Below are 24,690 nucleotides of genomic sequence, written 5' to 3'. Positions count from 1 at the left end.
TTGACAGTAACATAATAGTGGCTGTCAAGTGCAGTGCATGTGTAAAAGATACTAAAAGATACTAAGATACTTCCTTGTCCGAGAGCTCTTTGGGCCACACTCGAGTGCGCACACCAAACTTAATGACAATATCAAATTACACACCGACAGACAGACAGATGGACAGACAGACGAGACAGACAGAGAGACATACAAACAGTCGGACATTCACGACAATTTGCATGACACACTTAGCCAGGCCGCACTGCCTGTCTTGGTGGTGGGTGTGGCAATGCTTAAATCCTCAGCTGTCCACAAGTTGGACTCACATTTAAAGCCAACTGGCGTTGGCAGTTTGTCAATGAGTCGTTAGCAATGCGGGCCACTGTCCACAATTTAATGCAATTTTCACTGAACAATTTCTAAAAGCCACAGCGAGACTGAAAATGAAAGTAATTTTTGCACAAGCCACGCAGCGTCTTCTTCTTTTTATATACATACAGAGATACACAAAGATCGTGAGGCCATAAACAAAACTCAATGCAAGTTGCTGAGAGAAACATGTGAAAGTCGATGAACGCTCGACCTGGCAGTTTGATGCTTTGGCATTTAGCTGGCGGAGGCATACACAATCGAAAGTGTGCAGCTTTTCGTCTAATGATATTCTCTAAATAAGGTACAAGCTTTTGTGCTGATTATAGCTCTGGGAGATAACGAGCTTGAAGGTAGATTTAAAAAAAAAAATAAACCTTTAGCAAAAGGTCTCACAAATGTGAACTCATATTGCTGTTGTTGGTTGTATTGGAACTTTCAACAGTTGCTGATATTTATGTTTAATTATAAATGATTTTATCTATAAATTATGATGTAATTAAATTATATTTAATTAATAATAAAATTTATTTTATACATCATTTTTATCATTTTTCTTTTTTGCTGCTATACAAATTTTTTCGTCTTTTGAGCAATGCAATTTTTATCAATCCTTTACTAAATCTATAGTAGAAGTAAACGTGGCAGACCTCAAAGTATATATATATACTTCTATCAGGATAATGAGCTGATTCGATATAGTCATGTCTGTCTTTCAGTCAGCCTATCTGTCCGTATATGGTGTATTTCAATGTCAAATACATATATCAGTATGTCATTATAATGCCTTGATATTTAACTAAGTGCATTTGGAAAAAAAGTTATTCAATAATTTTGTTTCCAAAGTAAATTTCATACTGCAACTGAAGCGCCGACTGTTGGGAATATCCACACTTCACAAAGTTCAGGGTATGTTCTAGTCAGGCATTGCCGACTTGAAAATTCTTGCTTACAAAACACTCTTTAATGCGTTATAGTTTTTTTAATAAATTTATAATTATTATATATTTTATTACCCTTTCTCTTTTGCTCTGCTTTTTATTTACACTTTTAACGATGTTTCTTCAGAAAACGCATAACTTTTAATAATGCTTAAAAATATAAAGACATTTTGAAACTTATTAACAAGATTTGTTATATATTTTTATTATTTATATATTAATTTATTTTTTCAATGCTTATATAATTTTTAATTAAAAATTTAAAACTGCTTAAACCATTTATATACTCATCATAAAAACTTTTTTATGTTATATTATTTTATCATCATTTTTTATCTCTCATTGAAAGACTTGTTAAGATTCTTTAAACTGAATCACTTTCTTTACCATATTCATTCATTTACAATCTCAGCTTTTTCCTTACTTATGTTACCTCTGCTGCAATTATGATTTTATATAACATTTTCGAGTCAAGGTTCGCTGTCTTTGATCTATTATTGTGTTGTTATTAGCTCTGCTCTCATTTCCTGCACTTGGTTTTATTCATGGTCTTCCTTTCTCTTTTGCTCCATGCTGGCTAATTGATTAACTCCCACACAGTCTATATCGTGGTCTCACACCAATTGTATATGTATTTTTTTTGTTGTTGTTGCCTGTCCCATTCTGACAGACAGTGCATCTCTTATGGTGCCTTTGCATGCCTTGTTAATAACTTCCTGCATACTACAATTAATCAAATAATCAAAAAACAACAACGGTAAAAGCCATTCACGCGATACCTTTTCAGGCGACTCAGTTGTGAGCCCAACAACGATGGCAGCTAAAGTGTTTCCTCATTGTTACTCACAGCGAGTGATCGATAAGAAGAACCATAAACAGTTTCAAATTTGTCAGCTTATAATACAATATAAATATAAATACAAATATATATAGAATGGAACTTACGGTCAACAAAAGTCAAGACAAAAGTTTTATGCGCACTTACCTGGAAAGAGAGAGAATGAAATGTGATTAATTAAGGCTAACAACTCAAGTAGTATTCAAATATTGAAATCAAGCATGTTTTAATAGTGCTTTATGTCTACTACTATATAGGAAAGCATATTGTATTAAGTTGACTTCACAATTGGCAGAACCAACACCCGCGTCATATCGTAAAATATAGATAAAGTATATGACTCTATATACTTGGACACTTAATTAAGTGTGAAAACAAAATGGCAAAATATAAGAGGCTCCTATGGATGACACACACACATGTATATATAGTAATTATATATATATATATATTACAAATAGAGGCCGGCGAACTTTGAAGGTCTTAATTGGATGCAGCATTTCCGTACAGGGCTGCCAGATCAGTGCACTGTCTGGGTTCATTTCATAGTTGGCTGCGATCTGTAAGCTGTTATTAGCATTATCATAAAATTATTTGTCGATTGCATATAGAAAACTGAGAGATGCTTGCAACTTTCATCTTCATAGCCAGTTGTCAGTTTGGTTTGTGATGTCCGTGTGATCTTTTTTCTACTGATGACTGACTGCTGGGCCTGCAACACATTGACCCTGAATGAGTGCTGGGGTCGTCGCTGGCTGAGCACAGAGCGTGGCATTGTCTGCGTTTCAGTGGCGTCTGTAAATTGTCAGCTAATTGCATACGATATGAAGTTGTGGGCATCATATTGATGGCTCGCCTGAAAGGCGGAAATTGACAGACAGAGCAAGAGACCCACAGAGTCCAAATATATATTTGTATATAAAGCCGTTTTCAGCCCACGCCTTGCCTAAATGTAGCACCATAAAATGCCTAAGTAATACCTATTGACAGGTCTACATTTAAATTGTCACCTCAACGAAAAACTTGAATTCTTTTTCAATTCATTTCGTGTGCCTAGCCAAATTTGGATACTCGTTCTATATAAGGTTAAATATTTTTAGTGGCGTTGCGCGTGGCCAAAACTTGAGATCAACCAAAATTTGCGTCAGCTTTTGGTCTTGTTGTTGACTTTGAAATTGTTCATTTTAGATACTTCGCTAGATCTTATCTGTCTTAGCTGCCTTATCTTATCTGTGCTACTCGATTGCAACACCGTTTTCGAGCTAGGAAAAATGTGTGTTAATTGCGTCACCAAAATTTATTTTCATTATGCAATTAAACGGTTTGCGGAGCTGTGGGCGGGTCAACCGGCAAACAATTAGCGTGTTTTTCAGCAAGTGGGAGTTGAGCTTGCCAGCTGCCCGTACCAAGTTATGTAAACTCTTAAGTGATTAAGGTCACACTGCTAATTAGAAGACCAATAAATGAAACTGGGTGAGCTTCGGCTAAATGTTAAAGGTGTTATATGCATGCATATAGAGCGGCGACTTTGAAGTGCAATTGCAATAGATTCTAGCAAAGGGAGTGTCCGGCTAATGGGAAGCCCCACAGAGAGCGAATAATGCTAAAGGGAAATCTATAAAATGAACCGGACTGGACAGGCTATATTATTAGAATATAATGCATGGAGACATATAAAAAATATAATTGAGGTACTATTTTTTAAACCATTAAGAGTTTTTGATGATCTGTCCAAGTAACTTGCTTATGGAAACCGAAGCATAAGAATCTAGGCTTGAATGTCAGGATATTTAAGGGGACAACATATATTCGAAAGCTTTAATAATAATAATAATATAAATAATAATAATAATAAAAAAAAAATAAATAAATAATAAATAAATATATAAATAATAAAAAATAATTATATTTATTTATCAAATTTTTTTATAATATAAAAATAATATAGAACATACATAATATAATAATATAAAATATATAAACTAAAAATAGTTGTATAAAAAAAATATTAAATAAATATTAAAATATAAAAAAAAATAATATAAAAACCATATAAATTATAAAAATATTTAATAAAAATAAACTTGTAATAAATAATTTATATTATATACATATTATATATAAATTATAAAAAATAACTTAATAAAAATATAAATGAATAATTTAAAAAATGTTAAATTCGCTTCAAGTTTACGTAATATATCTAAAAAATTATTTAATGTTTAAATAATAATAATAATAATAAATTCAAAATCCAGTCTTGAACAGGAGTACAAAGGCTCTTAAATCCCTAATCAATTTATATCTTCTATCTATTCATAATAAATTGACCAATGATCAGAATTATTAGTCAAAATTAAATTTTACAGCACTTCAAGCTATAAAGTTCGGGCCACGCTTAAACTTTCCAACTGACGTCGACAATTTCGAATTCTTTTGCCCGTTTTTTTTTCGATTTTAATTAAATACTGACAATATTGCAACATGTGGCTGGCCACATTTCAATGCACGTTTACCCAACGACAATTGACAGACATTGAAATAAACGTAGTTAAAAAATTAAAAAAAAAGACGAAAGAAAATGGAATTAATATTTGGATTGTATGCTGTGGAGTTGATATTTGGCATTGCAACTGTGCCATGTGGAACGAAAGGCAAACAATTGGACGGAGATCTGCCACAAACAGAGCATAGCAAATGCCAAGCGAAAAACTGCAAACTGATGCCGAGTTGACATTTTCCTAAAGGGACAATTGCACATGGCATTGCAAAAAATGGGAAACAAAAAATCCAGTAGAAATGTCGAGGCGAGCCCATTGTCTCGCCTAGAGAAACAGCTGCTAGGCAAGTCCAACTGAATCCCTGGGCAGTCTTTGTGCTATAAACATTTTTGTGCTGTTTAAATTTAACTTCCTCTCTGGTAATATTTTCCTTCACTTGATTTTAGTGCTGATTTATATTGTATAGCTCGGCACGGCCTGCGGCCATATATTGAATATCAAATATGATTTTAAGACGCAACCAGCAACACACAGAAAAAAACAGAAGAAAAATTGCTTCGAATTGAATTTTATGTCGCAGCAGCAGCAGCAGCTCAGGCCCTGATTCTGATTCTGACTTTGACTCTTGGGCTTGACTTGCTGTCTCTCTCTCTGTCTCTCACTCTCTTTATATTTTTCACTTTTTTACTGCACTTTACTTGGCGTAACAATAAATTGCCTTTTATATATACATAGATTCTGCGGCTGCATTATGTATGACTACCATGAGATAAATGAGTGTATATATATATATATATTTTTTTTTTTTCTCTTTGTGGCTTTGCCATTTATGTTATTAATGCGGCGCATACCTTGCGGCTGCCTTTGTCTGGCCCAGGAACCTGTTTGCCCAGGAGGCTTTGCTGCCTATTCTGTTTTTTATATCTGATGCCCTTTCCGTGGATATTAGTATATACTCAACTGATACGTGACGAAAAGGCCAAATAGAGTATAGATATATATATTAGATATTTTTGCCTTAATGCAAGCTTAAACATCGTTAAGCTTCAAATCTTAATGAGGAAAGGCATATGCTGCATATAGTAGCTGCTACTAGGCAAACTAAGCCTATGTAAGTTTTTGCTAAGTAAATACATATACTAAATATTTAAAATTAAAAATATGGCGCTTATTTATTGTTGCTTTAAATGTTCTTAATCTAAAGGTATAAAGCTATTTCTTTAAAACCTAAAATTTTTGACAATAAATATAAAAAATTCTGTTTTACAAGGGTATCTAAGCTTCGTGACGACAACTCATTTATATATTAAATTTTTATACGTCTGCGAATCAAAGTTTATAGCTGAACATATATGTATATGTATTAGATACATATATATATATTACATATAGTTGATTGATATCGCTTGGGCATTTTTTTTTAAGCAAAACGCGTGCAGCGCAAAATTTCATTAATTTTTTAGCAGCTGCCCGCATGTTTAGCAGATGCTATAATTAATAGTCCAATGGAGGCTATAAAATTTAAGTCTTGGTCAGATAGTTACAAGACGTGTGGAGAGCACAATCAATGAAGTCTATCTGCTGCCTTTAAATAGGCTTTGTCTAGGGCCTGTAAAGCGGCTAGCGGCATTTAGCTTTTAATTGTTATTCTTTTGATGTGCCTTCTTAAGGTATTCTTTTGTTATTGATAAAAGTGGTTAGCTACAAAGCAGTCACTCCGTTCTGAGCTGCCAAAGGAATGTTAATTTTCAAAAGTTTGTCAAGCAAATATTATTGATTGTTTTAAACACAGTTCTACCTATTTTTGATTGAGCTGCACTCATATAACTGCATATATTGAAAGTCGCAAGGCAATTGCTGGCTATAAACTTATTAAAACAGTAGCCAATTGGCAAGACCGCTCTCTAACCACTTAAAGCCGTGAGAAATCTACTCCAATTTGCATTATTTTCGCTTGCATATCTGATTTTGTTTCGACTGTCCAATAAAGTGGAAAGTCTATGAGCGCATGTTCTACTTCACATTTTCAACATTTCAAAATGAAATTGAAAATTATAGTGTGCGATCGGCTAGTAACACAGCCAGACTGCTGTTGCTCATTATGTGCGAAGAGACAGAGCGTCGGACCGGGCTAGGTAGCTACACAGATACACAGACACGCAGATCCATAGGTGCCTTTAGCTTACAGCTGTAAACCGGTTCAGCGTTTGGCTGCGCATGCGCCGGAAAACCTGTCCGGCGATTCGCGCTGCCCGCAACACAACATAGTGGTAGAGCAGCGAGGCACAACAGCAGCCTCAATGGCGCATCAATTATGTTAATGAAGCTTTAAATGTGTCTTGATATTGAAAAACTTACTGCTACAGGTTTTTCACAAAAAAAAAAAAAGAAGTATATATATATATATATACATAATGAAGAAAAACGTTGACCGGCTGTGCAGCTCAGCCGGTTTTTCCAATCAAAAATGTCAAGCGCAACATTATAAATGAAAAAGAAAAACAGAATCTAAAGACCAATTTGCATTCGGCGACCTTTCACACACACCAAATGCCATTTGAATTGCGTCCACACCTTCGCGCTGTGTCACCTTTCGGTTTTTATTTTTCATTTTTTTTATCTTGGCTAACGAGCTTTTGTTTATATTTCAGCAACGGGAGCGAGTAGTGACTGCCTCTGACCCTGAGCTGATTCAGCCAATAGTTTATGGCCAACACGTAGCCGACTTACATGCACATGCATGTGCGCCGTAATTCTTCTGGTTGGCATTTTAAGTCGGCCTAAATGAGCGTATTTGTAAGGATTTATCCCTAATCATGCCTGCTGCACAGACCATTTACTTTTTTTTGCCAATGTCATGTTGAATGTCTGAGCTACATTTCATACAATTTTTAATGCATTCGGCATGGGATAAAACATTTCAAAAGGCATTTGCTTTATATAATACATGTGCCATCGTTTAGCTGGGCTGCCACTTTAGTGTGAATCATTTCAACAGAAGCGTCCAGGCTATATGATTATGGTTTAAAGGGCAGTAGTGTAATGGGCAGTAGATGGCTTAGAGGATGCCATAAGAATCAATAATCGTATTGCTCCAGCCCAAAAAGTTTGTCTATCTGTGCGTCCGGTTCTGTGTTAGAACTCGAAATGATCTTGTTGTCTTTTACATATGTCTTTCTGTAGCACACACATAGTAAATTTGTCTCAAATCAGCCAAAACTTTTGCTATTCCCTGAAATCATTTACCGACACAGACCACGAGCAAACTACTTTTTAGTTAACTACTTCTATTGTTCCTTCTTTTGTTCTATTGTTCAATCAGTTGCTTTGCGCGACGTGCGAGGTATCTTTTAGTCAAGCACTTCCTTCACTCATACACATATCATTCCCGACTATATCGATTTTCTTTTCACTTTAATCGTTGCAGAAAGCCTTACCAAACTTTCTTTAATAATTTCATACGCAAGTTTTTATATAATTAAGCAATAATAAATATATTCCAATTTTAATTTGATATTATAATAGGTTGAAATATCTATGACTTTATGAAAATTCATTTGGATTACCTTCATGCTCTGGTATTTCAACTATTAATTTTTCTATCACATAGTTCAGCATGCCTCGTTAACGCAAGCTGTTTTTGGGGGCACTTGCAACCGCGAGTTTGCCTTGGTTGCAACGAGGTTTATGTTTACGATTATGATTATTATAAACGTTTTTTATGCGTTGCATTTAATGCAACGTTGAGCTTTGGCAGCGCTTGCCGCTGCTGAGGTTGTGATGCAAATAGTTGGTAATATTAATAAGGGGTGGTGGAATGCGTGGGGGACTTAAAGTTGCAGATTGTTGAAGGGTGGCTTAAACTAAGGCAAGGGCAAAGTTGCGTGATATTTGGTATTATAAAGCCAGGCAAACAAAAATAAAACTATGATGCTAGAGAAAAACCATAAACCACAAGCCAAAATATAAAAGAAAACAATATTTTCAATATGAAATTGCAATAGAAATATTGAGAAATTCAAGGCAAATAGTTTTGACTACAAAACATAAATGAATACTTGATAAGAATAGTTCCCATAATAACCTTAAGGATAACCGAAACCAATATCTATCATATAGTATAGCCATAACCATGCCAAAGAAAACTATAGATCTTTCTGCATATGTATATAGCCTACCATATCGGGCCTGAAGTACACCTGTTGCGTATACATGGAGCTTTTCAATGAGGACGTCTTATCCGGGAATAATATGCATTTCCCTGGCATAGTTCCTCTGCTTGTGCCACCATTAATGGTTGTTGTTGCTGTTCCTATTTGTGTTGTTGCTGTTGTTGTTGTGTTTGTGTTTGTTGTAATGTTGTTTGCTGTCAGGTGATGATGGCCAACGCCCACGTCTGTTTTCTGTGCAGTCAAACTGCTCGTCGAGTTGACTTTGGAGGCGTGCGATAGGCGTTTCATATGCGTCCACATCTGATGCCAGGGCGCCGCGTCTTTCTATTTATTTTGTTTTTTTTTTTTTTGGTGTTTTCGTTGGGTATAGACCGCAAGATGCAGGACAGTGAGTGGTTATGGGTGTAATTTAGTGTAATGTAATTGAGTCGGTTGGTTGAGTGTACGAAAAAATAGAAATAAATATAATTTTATTTTAATTGAATGCGGCCAATTATTGAGTTTTCAAAACTATAATGATTTGAGGTAGATTTATATAAATTTCATTTTAAATTAAAATAAATTATTTTCAGATTTTGTAATAGTTTTCTGGGCAGACATCAAATGGGCGTTGGCATAATATATACTATAAATAATATTCGACTTTTATGGAATATGTAAATTTGTAAACTTTGTTAGTCAATTTGAAAATAAATATATTTTCTAGAGCTTAAATTTTTTAAAATATATAGCATTTATATATATATTTATTATATATTATATAATATACAACATAGTTGCTTCAGTTGTTGGGCGAATGAACCCCGAGCACTATACAGCTGCACGCACTTAACACCCTAACACATACAAGATTCAAACACACTCACACAAACAGGCACACATATATACACCCCCCATTTCTCAGATATCATGATGTCATGCACTCGGCCCTTAACAATTCACAATCCACCCGACCAAAGCCAAAAGCGTGAGCAATTTAAATTTCATTCGCGTACAGTAAAATGTTTATACTCATTTACGAAGTAAAAGAGCATATTGGATTCGTGCGATTCGACGGAATTCGAGTCATAGCTGAAAAACCAAACATATCGATATTTATCGATAGCAAACATATATTCAAATCAATGCGAAAGTAATGAATATTTTGTCAAGAACTAAACACCCTATTTTAATTCTTTTTTTAATGACTATAATCAATTATTTGATCATAAACAAATATAAAATAAATAGGCGTGGCCATTGAATATTGAATAGACATATTTCTATAAATTTTAACTTTCAGTTCAATAAAGAGCTTCGAACGAGATTGGCTACCAATTATTCGTCTTTGTGATTTGAAAATATTTTAAAATAATTTTAATTTTTATATCAAATTCAATTAAATTTTAGTAAAAAGTTTTCAATTTCCAAAGGTAAATGTAGGTTATCTTATATTTAGTGATTAAATTATAAATTAATTAATTATACGAAATTGTTAAAAGGATTTGGCTGATTTGTTTTTTTTTTTTTAAGATTCATTAATTATTTTTAAATTAACGTTTTGAAAAGATTTTTGCACTATCGGAAATTTTTCGACTTTTGGATTTATCAAAAATGTTATATAAATATATATAAATGCTTCTTAAGATCGTAGCAAATTGAAAATGAAATGCAAAATTTGGCATTGGCATTGGATCGTGAGTGAGTATTATGCAGTCGGTAGCGCCCGACTGTAACATTTTCACTTGTTTCATTTAGTAAGCATGCGTATGGGGACAGCGTGATGTCAACTTTATAAGCCGGCTATTAGAGTTTTGTTTTTAGTATCATTATTATTTTTTTGTTTTTGACTTGAGATAACGTAAATAGCGCGATCGACGCCGGCATTTTGATAAGGCAAATATTTTTGTGTAATTGCTGGAGCAATTCGCTTGACTAACTTGATTTACTGGAATATTTATGACTATTTGTTGAGGTAGTCATTCTATTTTTGTAATGTGCACGGAATTTCTACAAAACTAAGGTAAATGATGATGAATCATTGTGCTTTGAAGGCAAAGAGTTCAACTATGTTAACTTTTAAATAAGAAAGCGAAAGAAGTGATAATAATTTTATATACTTGATCAAATGAAATTGAAGAATATTTTTGTATGTTTAGCAGGGATGATGATGAAATAAAATTTTATTAAAAATTATTTTATTATTTTAAATAATTGAAGTAAATGTCGAAAGAAGAAATTGAAGTTCTTTATAAAATGCGATGAATTAATATAATATTTTTATATATATACATATTTTCATCATATTTTATAAATATATTTATATATTTAAATACATTTCTTTTAAATGTTTCTTTTTTCTTAGCTTCTAAGTATATTACGATAAAAAAATTTATTTATTTATTTGATTTTATAAAATTTTTCATGTTAATAATGAGAGTATTTTTTTGTTGAATTCAACGTTTCTAAATTTTAATTACATACATATATATTTCCCGAGTAAACAGAACAGCTAAGCTCAATTACCCTGGCATGCTAAGTATACAAGTGCAATGTCTGTTTACATATGCATATATTTATATATGTTATATGGCCAAGGCTAAGCGCCTAACTCATGCATCTGCTGTACACAATGGGGCCCCTCAAATCATAATATTCATAGCTCATATTCAGCTAGCCCCAAGCCCAATGCGGTCAGCAATGCATTTAAAAGTCATGCCCTTGTCGCTAAATGAGTCTATGGCATTTTGGGGGTCTCAGAGAGAGAGAGGACTAAGCCGAAAGGTGACAGAGTGAAAGAGTAGCATAACGCGAGGGTATGCCCCTCTCTACAACAACGCAACACGCTAAACAATTGAAAATGATTTCCGTTCGTCATGCAAACAGTTGTGCAGTACGCGCCCCCTGCCCACGCCCTTTAGCCAAAAAAAGAAAAAAGGCAACACGCTGCCGTTTGGCAAGTGCTGCAACAGCGACAAACGGAAGCAATGAAAATGGGCACAACAATTGCCCCAAGTGTGTGTGTGTGTGTGTTGCGGCTGCTGTTGCCATGACCCACGCCTCCCTCTGCTTCAACTGCATTTGTGTATGTGTTTTTTTCTTGATTCATAAACAATTCATTAAAACGGGAAATGGCAATTAATGCATGTATACGATATATCATAAAATTATATACGAAAGGTAACTGTTTGAAAGGGCCTGACTAGCAAATGCCCTGTAGATTATATTAATGCCTGATAAGATAAAAGTTGCGAAGGCTTTAAACAAAAGTGGAAATGTTTTTGAATGTGTTCTTTGGACACAAGTATAAATATACTCGATGAGTAAAAAAATGTCAATTAATATTTTATATATATATATATATTTGCTTACTCTTATCTTAACTTTATTTACTGAACAGAGCAACATAATCACATTAACATTCTCTCTACTATAAAGTCTTTAATTACATACCAAGCTTATCAGAACTATCACCCACTGCAGCTACCATATACCCTGGGCTAACACATTGTGCATAATGAGTATATGCATAACTACAGGCCATGCACAGCATGTGTAGAAGGAAGTTTGTCATGCGAGGCAGCTGAAGGAGGTCAGTTCCCAGTTCGCATATTAAAGATTTTAAATATTTATTAAAGGCGAGCGCCGAGTGCTGAGAGGCCCCCCACAAAGCAAGCAGGTTGCTGTTTAGCTATAATGCGATGTGAATCAAATGCTAACCGAGTTACTCACGCATCCACTCACATCCCCACACACACACAATAAATGCTGATTGCAATGCGAACGTCTCGACTCTTCGTCTCGCCTTGATTTTACTTCAGTCTCTCGTCTCGTCTTGTATTTTATTTTCCTCATGCCATGGCTCGTTTAACGCAACGTTAGGGGAAAGGAGGGAGGTTTGCATGCGCAAGTGCAGGGCGCTTAACTCAATTGCATGTATGCAACAATTCGTTGCAGCCTCTCGCAGTGCCAGCAACAAACTAGATACAAACAACAACAACAACTGCAGTTGGCATGCAACATGTTGATGTAATATGCAAATTTGATGCTGCGCTACCCATTGTTTCGAGTTTTTCCATAAAAATTTGCTAATGTCGAAGTCGAAGTTAACGCTGACTTGTTCAAGGAGACAGACGAAGCTGACAGTTTGAGCAGCACTTGAAAAACTTGAATAAATTTTGTTAAGACCAATAAAAATGCTGAAGAAACGGAGAGCAATAAGAGATGAGAGCAGATGACGTAAAAAAAAAAACTTTTTAATTTAGATTATATCTATGTACAAAGGTTATATATATTATAATTAAGTTGCTTCAGAACATTTCTCTACAAATTCTAAAGCTCCCATTTGAGATACTACTACTACTCATCATGCCTTCGCCCTCTCGTGCTTTGTTGACCTCATGGTTTTTACTACTTTTTCTCGTTCACATTTATTTTTGAGGTCAGCCCTTTCACACTTTAGTTAACACACAAGTGTGTTGCCGGCACTTGGTGGCCGCAGCCCACACTTTATCAATTTCACCCAATTTACATGTTGCCATATAAAAATTAACACACTGCTCTACTTAGGGCCTGCTGCCCACCAAATGCAATCTATCAAAGTGCATTAAAAATAAAAATTGGCCCCAGCTACAGCTGGATGCACGCTTCGCTTCGTTTCGTGTTTTTTTTCTTCTCTTTTTTAATGGGTCAAAGTCTGGCCAGACCGCTTAATTGTGATATATCACTCCACTCCGAGCAGCAGCATTAAGATATATTTAACATATATATACATATAGAAAAAAAGTACACGAGGAGCACCAAAAACTTCAAAAGTTTTGCCGTAGATCGTGCAAAGATATACAAAAGTTCAATTAATGTTTTCAAGCAAATATTTTGATGCACAAGCAAAATATTTTTACTAGAAAAAACTCATTTCTGACATATGCTATATATATCAAATGCAAACCGATACTTGGGTATTACGATCTAAGTGCATTTTTCACTTTGCATTCTTATATTTCTAGGAATGTTAAAATATTTATAAATATTTATTATTATTTATTTAGTAATCAGTTTAATATTGTACAGCAGATAGTATTTTGTTCAAAAGATAACAGATATGATTCCAAATACTTCTTAATTTTAATATAATAATTTAAACAACTCAATAACTAATTAAAATATTTTCAAAAAAAAAATTTAATTGTAGGTTAACCGTGAAATTGCTAGAACGCGCTTATTATATAAGGTAAGTCCAAAATAAATATATGCTAAAAATTTGCATAGATCATATTTAGTTTAGTGAATAATTTTTTATTATACGTATTTTTTAAAAATTATTTAATATAAAATTAATTAACTTTTGGTTTATTTTAATATATTTTTATTTATTAAAAAATAAAAAAATTAATTTAAATTATTATAACATAAATATGAAATATATTTTTAATTAATATATTCTATGTACATGTAAAATATGCATATACATTTATTTTTTTTATATTTTAATATATATTTTATTGTTATACATTTAACATATTTATTTTTTATATGTATTATAATCAAATAGAATAAATTTTCTGCTTTAATTACAATATTATCTTTACAATATTTGGCTATATAAGATCTGATTTCCTCATCGTTTTCAATTGCATCTCGCCTCATTTCTGCTTTAAAGGATTTGCTTTGTTTTTGTGCCAAATACTTAACCCACATTTTCCACATAGTTTCCTTTGCAGTCCCTTCTGCAGCCTCCCACCTCTGATGCGCTCTGACCCACCCCTAATGCTCATAGCTTGCCAAAAAAAAACAAAAATTGCACTACTGAGTGCCATTTGGTGGAGCTGCCACTGGAAATTCCCTTGCGTAACTGCCACGACCTGAACCTGGAACTGTTTCTGATGATTCTGGTTTCTGTTTTCGGTTCTACAATTGAGCCTATCCAGTGCCGGCAGCCCCGACCGCCCGTTATTTGCATTAAGCCGGGCCATTTATTTGTATATTTTATTGTGGCGCATATTTTCCGCTAAAGTTTTTCCCGTATGCCTCGCATCGTTCTGCTTCGCTTTATGAATGAAAACATTTTCGTTTGTGGGGTTTTTGTTTCTTTGTGATATGCGAGGGGGTTGCATGATTTTCTAGGAACACACACATATATACACAAATATATTTGTATGTATGTATATATATACGTTTGTTGGCTCATTTTTATTTTTACGCATTTCTTGCGTGTCGTTCACTTTGTCTGTTTGTCTTTACGTTTAGGGCTGGGACAGGCTAATGGGTCGACGTCGGGGAAACGTGGAGGCTCTACGACGCCTCGCTCTATTTTTCGACTTTGCAGATAAGCAGCTAGTGCGTGTGCGTGTGTGGGTGTGTTTGCCCACTTGTGCCCCTTGTTTATTCAACGATTTTCGATGCGTGCTTGGCGGCAATTCCGACTCAAATTACCCGGTTGCAGTTTTTGCCTTAACCCTAAAATTTATTTGATTTTCCATTTATTTACCTAGTCGTATATTTTTGTTTTTGCTTTCGCGTTGCTGTCATCTAAGCTATGCGTATCACTGGCAGTGAGTCTAGTGTTACAGTTATTTTTGGTGTTTCTATTTATGAGCTAATTTATGGGGTCATAATTGTTCCTTATGGAGAAAACAAGTGATTCGGCAAGCGGTTGCGGCTTATAGCTTTTTAATATTTAATAAGATTTATGTATACATATGTAAATTATATATAAATAAAAATAAATTATAAATATTTATATGATATATATTGACCGCGAAGTGATGCATATAATGAAATATATATTTATATTTATTTTTATGATATTTTATGATAAAAATATTCTGGCTAATTCTGTGCTTTATTAGGTGTGTAAGTTTATTTAAGAAGTTATCTAAATTGAATAATGTCTCATGAATATTAAAAAATTTAATATATATATCGAAATAATTTTTAAGTTTAAAAACTAAACTTTATAAAATTGTAATTGAAACAAGTTAAAGTACGAAATGCTTTTTATTTATTTTCTTTTTGTAAACTTGCATAAAATAGAAACAAACGACTAATTTTAATTAACTTTTTTTTTAAATATAATTTACACTTAATTTTTTAATTATATGTTATTATATTATATTAATTATATATAATATTAATATATAATTAATTATATATAATATTATTAATATTAAATATACAAAAAACACGGAAATATTATATAATATTTATAGCAAACAGCTGAAATATTAATTGTTTACACTATAAAAAAAACTGTATTATTTTTAAGTTCTAAGAATATATTTAAATTACAAAATACTATAAGTTAATTGCTTGAGTCATGCACATTTGCTTTTTATACTTTCTAAGAAGCAATTGAAAAATGATAAAATTCATTTTAAAAAAGTTATTTTTAGTTTCAGCTGATTTCTTTCTGCTCTTCGGCAATTTCATGTTCAATTTTATGACCAGAAATTTCAAACACTTTGGTGTTGTCTTTATTTCGAGAGCTTTTGTCGTTTATTGACTTGATTGGAAAATTTGTTTTAAATGTAATAAAAGCGATGACAACAGATAATTTAAGGGCGCACACTTGCTACCCATCTCTCTCTTGCCTTATATCTGTCAACCTCTACCTGGAGTAGCTCTTATCTATATTCTTTGTGCGATCAGCTGCTCGCGCACACTTTCTGTGCTCTTTGCCTGGCACATTCGTCACCCAAAACCCCACAACTCCCTCCCACTCCCAGTGAGAGGTCGCTGTGCGCATTCAGCCATGTGAAAAACATTTTTCATTTTAAATATATTTATTTTATTTTTTTCATTCTTTTTAATTTGTTGCAAAAGCACTGAAAATGTAACAACGTCAATATGGATATTTGCTGTGTTCTAAATGTAGTTGTTGCTCGTTGTTGTTGTTGGCGCTCTACCGTCAAATTGAAACGCGCAGCACAAAATAAATTGACATTGAACGTAAAATTTATTGAAATTGTTTACGTGGGGGCTGCAATTGTTTTGCGGTGCTTGTTATTGTTGTTCCTGTTTTCTTTCTGTTTTTACTTTATTTATTTTTTTTTTTTTGGTCGAGGGTCGTTTAGAAAGTTAGTGGTATACAGATTCGATTACATTTCCCTCACTATATAGCAGGCATCAGCAAATGCTGAAATATGTATTCATATATATGTATTCATGTATTAAGATTCTTGTTGTAATATTTGAGTTATATGCCTAGAGATAGCATTAAAGTATGCATATCATATAGGCCGCTCGGATTAATTTCTATTTTTCGAGTCCTATGCTGAGCAGTTAGCATAAAAGTCTTATGTGGACAGCGCTGCAGAACTGCAAGGGTATTTCAACTGTGATAGCTTAAAAGAATTTCTCTTCGCTTTCTGGCTTCGCACACAACCTCCAACATTTCTCCCACATACCGTTGGATGTTTTCTGCTCCAGATACGCGACTTAAGCCCTTTGGCAACTGCACTCGAGTGCAGCGAGGCTTGGCCATAGCTACGTAGCTGAAACTGGCCAAAACTACTGTGATGGACAATGCAATGTCCGTGTACATTGGGCCAACTATGTTATATCTGAGGAAAGTCTGGCCATATGGTGAACGGGCACGTACCAAGTTTTTCCCTCCATTTTCTTTGCCGAGATTTTTGCTGTTTACTTTCCATTTGTGGACGCGCGCGCGCACCCTGAGCGCTCGACTGAGTCGCCCTGGCGCTTCCTACTCATAACTTGGGTGCGCTGTCTCTGTGGCATGTCTCTGGTTACAATTTTGCTGGTGGCTTGCTTTGTTTTTTATGCTTTTTCTTTTGGCTCCGCTCATATTTCTGGCTCGGCCACTAACGGGGCAAAAACTTTGAGGGCCAATGGCTTTTTAAGTGTGACTAATTATGAACTCGTCTTAATGTCTTAAGCACTTGAAGCGTTAGGCCGTTCGGGTTCGATGAACTCCACCCTACCTTTGCCGCCAGCTCCTTGACAGTGCAGCAAATGGGCCCTAAAATGTGCAGTATTGATTTGGTGTCTCCTTCAAAGCGCTTTCGGGCGTTGTCCAAAAACGTGGCTGAAAGCTAAAAAGAATTTATCGACTTTTGCCTTTCGCCTTTTGCCTGCCAATGTGCTCAGCTTCCATTTACCAGTCGAAATGTATTGACAACAACTGCGCAAATATTTGGCAACTTTTTGTTGCAACGTTGCGGAAACTGCGGAAATTATGCAGACAATTTGCAACCAGACACAAGTTCTACACACAATTTGTTACCGAATCAATACTGGACAGACAGAGGCAAATACTTGGCTTGGCATGCACTACTTGAGCGCTCTCAGGTAATCAGTCAATTTTGCTGGCCAAACTTTGGCATTGAGCCAAAGTGAATTGAAAAAGCCAAACGAATTGAATTAAGCAGGTCAAAAACTTATGTGGTCCAACAGAATTGCATTGCTGAATATTCAAATTATATAATGCTACAATGATGGATTGCTTAAAGAGATTGGCCTGAGGTAGATAAGAGTTAAGATTGCAAAATGCAGTAGGAGAGGAAGGGATATAGGGAAAGGGGAGCGATGAGGGAGACAGAGAGAGTGAGAAAGGGGAGGGATAGGGAAATAGAGGTGAACTGTAAGTTCTAAGAGCTTAAGCTTCCGACAGATTTATGGCTTGCGGTCTTTAGAAAGTCTATTTGTCTTTTGGTTGTTCCCTTAGAAGTTTGTTGTCTTTATATCTGATGTGAGATGTATGTACATTTGCGAAATGCATTCATAATAGATATAAAAGTTGATAGATCTATTCTGCATTCTCTACTTTCGTTGCAATTAAATGGTTAAATGTCTCCAATAGATCTGAGTTGACTCTAGCTCCCTTAAGTTAATCAGAGATGACTCTACCTTACTAAAACTCCATTCATTCGGGTATAAAGGAAATTTTTAATCATGCAGCATCTTCTCTTGAGGTTACGCTCATGAGCCAAGAAGCGCGTGCAGAGATAGGAAACTTGATGTTACCTAAGATAGCTTCAGTAGACACTAACCTTAGTTATTTTTTTTTTGATCTCTTAGCTCTTTCCATTTTTGACACATATTCCATATATTTTTAATAAAACATATATAGTTTTCTTGCAAGTCCCTTGTAATACTCTTTTCATATTGCATTTATCTTTGTATATATATTACATGACATCTACTTTCCTCCTTGAGGCATTCATCCTATTCCCATTGATTTAACTTTAAGGCACATAAAATTCCATAGAAACTGTCCTAAGCTTTCTTGCCTACAGCAAAGCTTCTGCTTCCGCCACATTTGTAGCGTGTGGCTGAACTCTTTGGTTGGGCAGACTAGGCCCATCGATCATGTAATCGCAAACGATTCGTCTTCTCTAGCAGTGTTTACCCAGCATAGATACGTAGGCAGCGATAGTGCATATCTTAAGACCATATCTTTTGCAATTCATTATCTTAGTTTGTTGTTGTTCAGAGCCGCCCTTAGCAAACACATATCAAATAGAAATATTGTTGCTACCTGGTTTGCTGTTTCTCGGCCAAGTTGACATAGGGCGCAAAAGTATGTAAATGAACAGGACAACAGGAGTTCAGTTGGTAAGCTTTAAAAGTAGAACAAGCAGAGCCTAAAGAGCTTATGCTACATAGATGATGAGAGCACAATGACAACAGCACAGTTCAGATAAAACCCGACAGATAAGAGTGTTAACAAAATAATAACAAAATAAAAAGCATTTACATACACACGACACATACATACATATACTTATGCATATACAGAAACAGTACCAGCTACAAATAGCTTGGGAAAATGAAGTTGGGTTCAGGCCATTAGTGAAATGCCGTCAAGAGCTGGTCAGGCACAGGGCCAGCAAGGAGCCAGCCGCAAATGTGAACATGGCTTATTTGGTTTAGCTGCGACAATGAATGTGAATACACTCGCATTATGTTTCTATTTCTGTTTCTGTTTCTGCACTTTTCACGACTAATTTGCCACATCCAAAATGACATTTATTGGCGTCTGGAGGATTGACAGAGAGCTAGGATTAAAGTTCCATATAAATATATATATATATTTTTATTTTGACTTGTTAGAAATTTAAGGGCAGAAAAGTCGAAATTGTTTATTTTAGAGTAAGTTTAAGAGTTGGAAAATAATTTTTAATTAATTTAAACTAAATCGAACATGGAGTATTATGTGAATGCATAAAAAAATGCAAACAAAAAATCATTAATGAGCAAAGACTATTAAAAGAAATAAAAGGTAATTATATTTTACATAATATAATTTTAATTAATTTTAAATAAATAAAAATTGTTTTATTTTTCTTAATTTCAAGGAAATTTAAACAAAATTCAAATTTGATTCATTGAGGATCAATGACAATTGAATGGATGACTCACAAGCCTTTGTGAATTTGACAAAACAAATTTGACTGAGATGAGATTGCTGATGAGCTAAGAACTTAGCAAGAAACGGATCGAAGTGTGAATCCAATCAAAAACAAAAACCATTTACGTCATGTGGAATACACATATAGATTTATATGTATATATAGAATTATATATATATATATATATATATATATATATATATATATATATATATATATATAGTATATATATTAGATTGGTTAATGGTTTAGATTGTACAATGCAAACATGCGATAAACACATTTGCAGCCATTCAATGTCCAAGAGTATATCAACTTGTAACAAATTCAGATTCATTCTCTATATAATATATAATGAAATGTGAGATACAAATTGAAAAAGAATCTTAAGGATGTCTTTAAAGATTCTTCATGCATATTATTCTTATAATGAAAATTCCTATGTTGAAGACCTTAAGAGGTTTCTGAGATACACCTCACATGTACCTACCTCTTTATCTTTTTGGTTTCATCCCACCTTTCTTGCTAACTCATTCATATCATATATCTCTTATAGCAAAGAATATTGTATATACGAACTACCTGTTTCATTAGTGCTTTTTCCTCACATCTCTTCAATTGATCGATAAAGTTTATCTATAGCACTTGAGGCATCTGCTGCTTCGCCTGGCTGCCCACTTAACAAACCCATTGATTTAATTCCCAATCTTGAGAGACTTAAGGACTTGGCTGAGTGGCTTACCTGCCTGGCATGCCTCGACTTTGCCCCTATATCATGCCAGACATTGTAATCTTTTCATTTTCACATCACAAACTCCAACCTTGATGGAAACTTAATTGTAATTTATATGTATATCTGTGTGTGTGAGGACGCTTGGACTTGGACTCACCTTTGGATCCAATATGCTGCGCTCCAGGCTATCCTCACGATTCATGGTCGTCGCTGTGCTGCCAGTGCCACTGCTGCTGCCACCCCCGCCACCGCTAACGCTGCCGCAGCCTCCTTGACTGCTGCGCTGGCTGCTGCGTTCGCGTTCACGCTCCTGCTGCTCCAGACGCAGACGCGCGCGTTCTACACGCGCCAGCGTCGGACTGTCCAGTATGGAGGGCGCCCGAGATGGCGGGCGCGAATTGTGAGTTGTCGTATGCAACTGCTGCAGTTGCTGCTGCAGTTGCTGCTGCTGTTGCTGCTGCTGCTGTTGCAGCGTCTCCCGCGTGGCGCTGTTGTTGGACGATGTCGAGCCCGGCGTGGGCGTGGCCGACGAGGATGAGTTGGTCATCGTGGCCGTCGATGTGGTCGAAGTGGTGTGCATCAGCATGTTGTTATATTGTTGATGCTGCGCCTCTCTCTCTTGCTTTCTTTGATATAATTACTTCCAAGGGGCGTATATTTGTTGAGAGCGTGCTCTCTGCTGCACTTTGATCGTTATATATATATAGATATATATGTATGTGTTGTATTATAGAACTTGTCTACAGTTGATTATTCACGCACTTTTTGTATTGTATTTTATTTGATTGTGGGCTAGAAATTTGCAAAAACAATTATTCAGTTTTGTATAATTTAATTCACTTTGAGTTTTGTGTAAAAAGTCACTTATAAAGCTGTTAGCTATTAGCTATTAATATGTTTTGTATGTCTATTTGTAAACAAATACAAATAATCAATTTAATTCATACATAAATTAATTGTAAATTGGGAAACAAATACAAAGTTTCTAATTATTCACAGCATATATTTGTCCAATATGGACTTACATTAAAAATCTTTTTGTAAACTTAAAGATGTTTATAGTACATTTTATTTATTTTTTTAACAAAATTGTTTTAAAAAAAATATTTTTTCAAATTTTTGTCTAATTTAAACACCATTTCAAATTTGCATTTACATATTTTCTGTTTAATTCAGTTTCCTATTGAATGATATCTTCCCAGGAGATATTCGAATTTTTTATTTTCAATTATTCATACTGCAAATTAAAAACATAATTTTAAACAGTAAATACAAACAGGCAAAAACAAATAATAAAACTAATTTATTTTTCAATTGTTTCTAATTTGATTTGAAATTTTTCTAAAATTAAAAAAAAAACTGTTTTATAAAATATATATATATATACATATATATATATTTTTTACGATATTATTAAAGAAATTTGTTTTTAAATTTGAATTTCTTAAAGCTTAGTATTAATATTTGTTCGAATTGAATTTTTTTATATAAAAAATGTGTCTATTCTATTCTCATCACGTAGCATATATATATATATATATATATATATATATATATATATATATATTTCCTTCTATATCATGTCTTAATCGTCGATTCCATTGCAACACAGCACCTTCAGCTGACCGCTGCAAACAAAACTAAATACAGAATAACTTGCGAATCTGTCGTCGTGCAACACTTGCAGCGGCATGGCCAATTTCTGGTTATTATTTTAGGGAGGGGAGTCTCGACGAAATAAGAAGAAACCTAAACTGAAGTAACGAAAAACGAGCAAAACAAACGCAATGGTCAATAATTTTCACAAAACTGGTTTCTCGCCCAGTTGCCCAAGTGTTGCAGGTAGTTTTTACTTTCGCACAAGACAAGAAAATGCACAAATCGAATGAGATAAAAACCCCATTGACGACGACGACTGCACTGAAAGATATAAATGTATCTTTAAGTACGTTCGAGCCAATTCCATGTGCATAATTCTTTGCTTTGTTTATTATGTTTATTTGATGTCTTTTGGCTTATTATTTATTTAGTTGGCGCGTTTCTTTGGCATGTCAAACACGTTTTCTGTGTGTTTTCATATTTCCGCTGACCAATTTCATACTTGCTACATACATACGAAGTATCGACAACACATACGGTATTTTGTTTTGATTTATTTGTTATTTTATTTGGCTGTTAGTTGTATGCCGTGTCTCATTTCCTCGCGTTGCGATTGAAAAAACCAATTTTGAATTGATTTGGCAAAATTTTATTTTCAATGCTGTTTGGTGCTCTGCGTCAGCTTCTGCTTCTTGCTTTTTGGCACGCCAAGCAAACGCGCGACCGTCGACGAGCCGAGAACCGTTTCGAACTGCGTATTGCGAACTGCGAACTGTGCACGCCAGCTGCCCGTCGTTGACTGTGTGCCCAACAAAAACTGGTTTGCCGCCGAATCTCTCGACGTGCATCGGTATTCGACCTGTCGACGAACATGTTGGAGTTCGATGTTGCAACCGTCGAAATTTCCCAGTATTTGCTTGCACTGTTGACTGTGGTCTCTAGCGAAATTTTTTTTACGGCGCAGTTCAGCTGCAGCATAGTAACCATTATTTTAAACGTCTATGAAAGTTTTATTATATGCAAAATAATAAACTATAAATAATGCTTGCATTATTAAATGAATCAATTTTATTACTTAATTAAAGCAAATTTTATAATATATATATATATATATATATATATATATATATATATATATATATATATATATATATATATATATTAAAAGAAAATTGACTTAAAAAATGAATATTTACCTACACTTCTTTTTAAATTTGCTTTGATAATTAATAGTTTACTAAAAATAATTACACGATCGTCCAAATACAACTATTTCTGTTATCAATAAACAACTGAACATACAGCGAATTTCCCTCTTTGGGTAATTTGATTAAGCAAAACAAACCCGAAGGCAACCACAGCTCGAACAAAAGAAATGTCAAACGTGCAACGATCGAACATGTTCGTTCGTTTGACTTTGAGCCGGTATTCGGTTTGGTTAATGTTTGTGCTGGGGGAGTGAGGAAACAAAAAAATGAACAGACAGGTAAAAAGCAGGTAAAGTTGGCGTCTTTTGAACGGTTTTATGGTAGTATCTAAATCTGTGGCTGGGGTCTGGCGTGTGTTTCCTCTTTCGATATTATAGCTATGCCCATGCTCCATTGTTTTGCCGCGCGGCATTTCAAGTGATTTATGCCGCGCAGCAACAACAGCAACAACAACTACAAAAGCAACAATTGTTGCATTTCAGTTGCAGTTGCAGTTCGTTGGCCCACAGTTTGAGATCAATTGGTCTGCGGTTCTATGATGAGCTAATCAAACACTTGACAAGCGTCACTTGACTCATTGGGTTTTTATTTAGCTCTATCCATTCAAGCAAAAGTTTCCTTAAAAAAATTACTACAACAATAGCAAGAACTTATTAAACATATTCTCCACACATGATTCACGCATTTGGCGGCATGCGAATCACGCAATTATGCAAATATCTTTTTATCTTTAGAATGCTAACATTTGGGCATGTCGCATGCCGCCTTAACCCAAAACTAAAGAAGAAGACATTTACGAATTGAGATACAAATGTTTCAATTTTGGTTTCCAATTACTGCGCGTCTCTGTTCTCATTCATGGCGCCAACATCATTTTTTATTACTTCACACACATTTATATATATATATATATATTTATATACATATCTATAAAGAACCCCATTCAAAAATCTGTCGCGGCATCTGTATGTTTCCTGAGAATTTTACGTGTTGTTT

General features: G+C 34.4%; 1 protein-coding gene across 8 annotated transcripts in view; it reads right to left on the bottom strand.

The window, feature by feature from the left end:
- Nucleotides 1-23,272, bottom strand: part of LOC111593166 — a 57,418-nt gene extending 34,146 nt beyond the window's left edge. For 4 of the 8 annotated variants that reach the window (XR_003944236.1, XM_030224152.1, XM_030224156.1 and 1 more), the window contains exons 1-3: nt 23,000-23,272; nt 21,045-21,679; nt 8,810-9,127 (exon numbers count right to left, since the gene is read on the bottom strand). Coding sequence is in view for 7 of the 8 variants with exons in the window: in XM_030224152.1 (XP_030080012.1) it covers nt 8,810-9,127; nt 21,045-21,473 (747 nt within the window). In the remaining variant the exon portion in view is untranslated. Of the gene's footprint in view, nt 1-8,809; nt 9,128-21,044; nt 21,680-22,988 lie in introns of all 8 variants that reach the window. The other 4 variants (XM_030224154.1, XM_030224155.1, XM_030224153.1 and 1 more) reach the window with 4 other exon arrangements.
- Between the last annotated feature and the right edge of the window lie 1,418 nt (nt 23,273-24,690).

Source organism: Drosophila hydei, unplaced genomic scaffold (assembly GCF_003285905.1).
Source record: "Drosophila hydei strain 15085-1641.00,03,60 unplaced genomic scaffold, DhydRS2 tig00000364-arrow-arrow-pilon, whole genome shotgun sequence".
NCBI lineage: Eukaryota > Metazoa > Arthropoda > Insecta > Diptera > Drosophilidae > Drosophila > Drosophila hydei.
The sequence above is the reverse complement of the archived record's forward strand: the minus strand, read 5'-3'. Positions and strand labels throughout refer to the sequence as shown.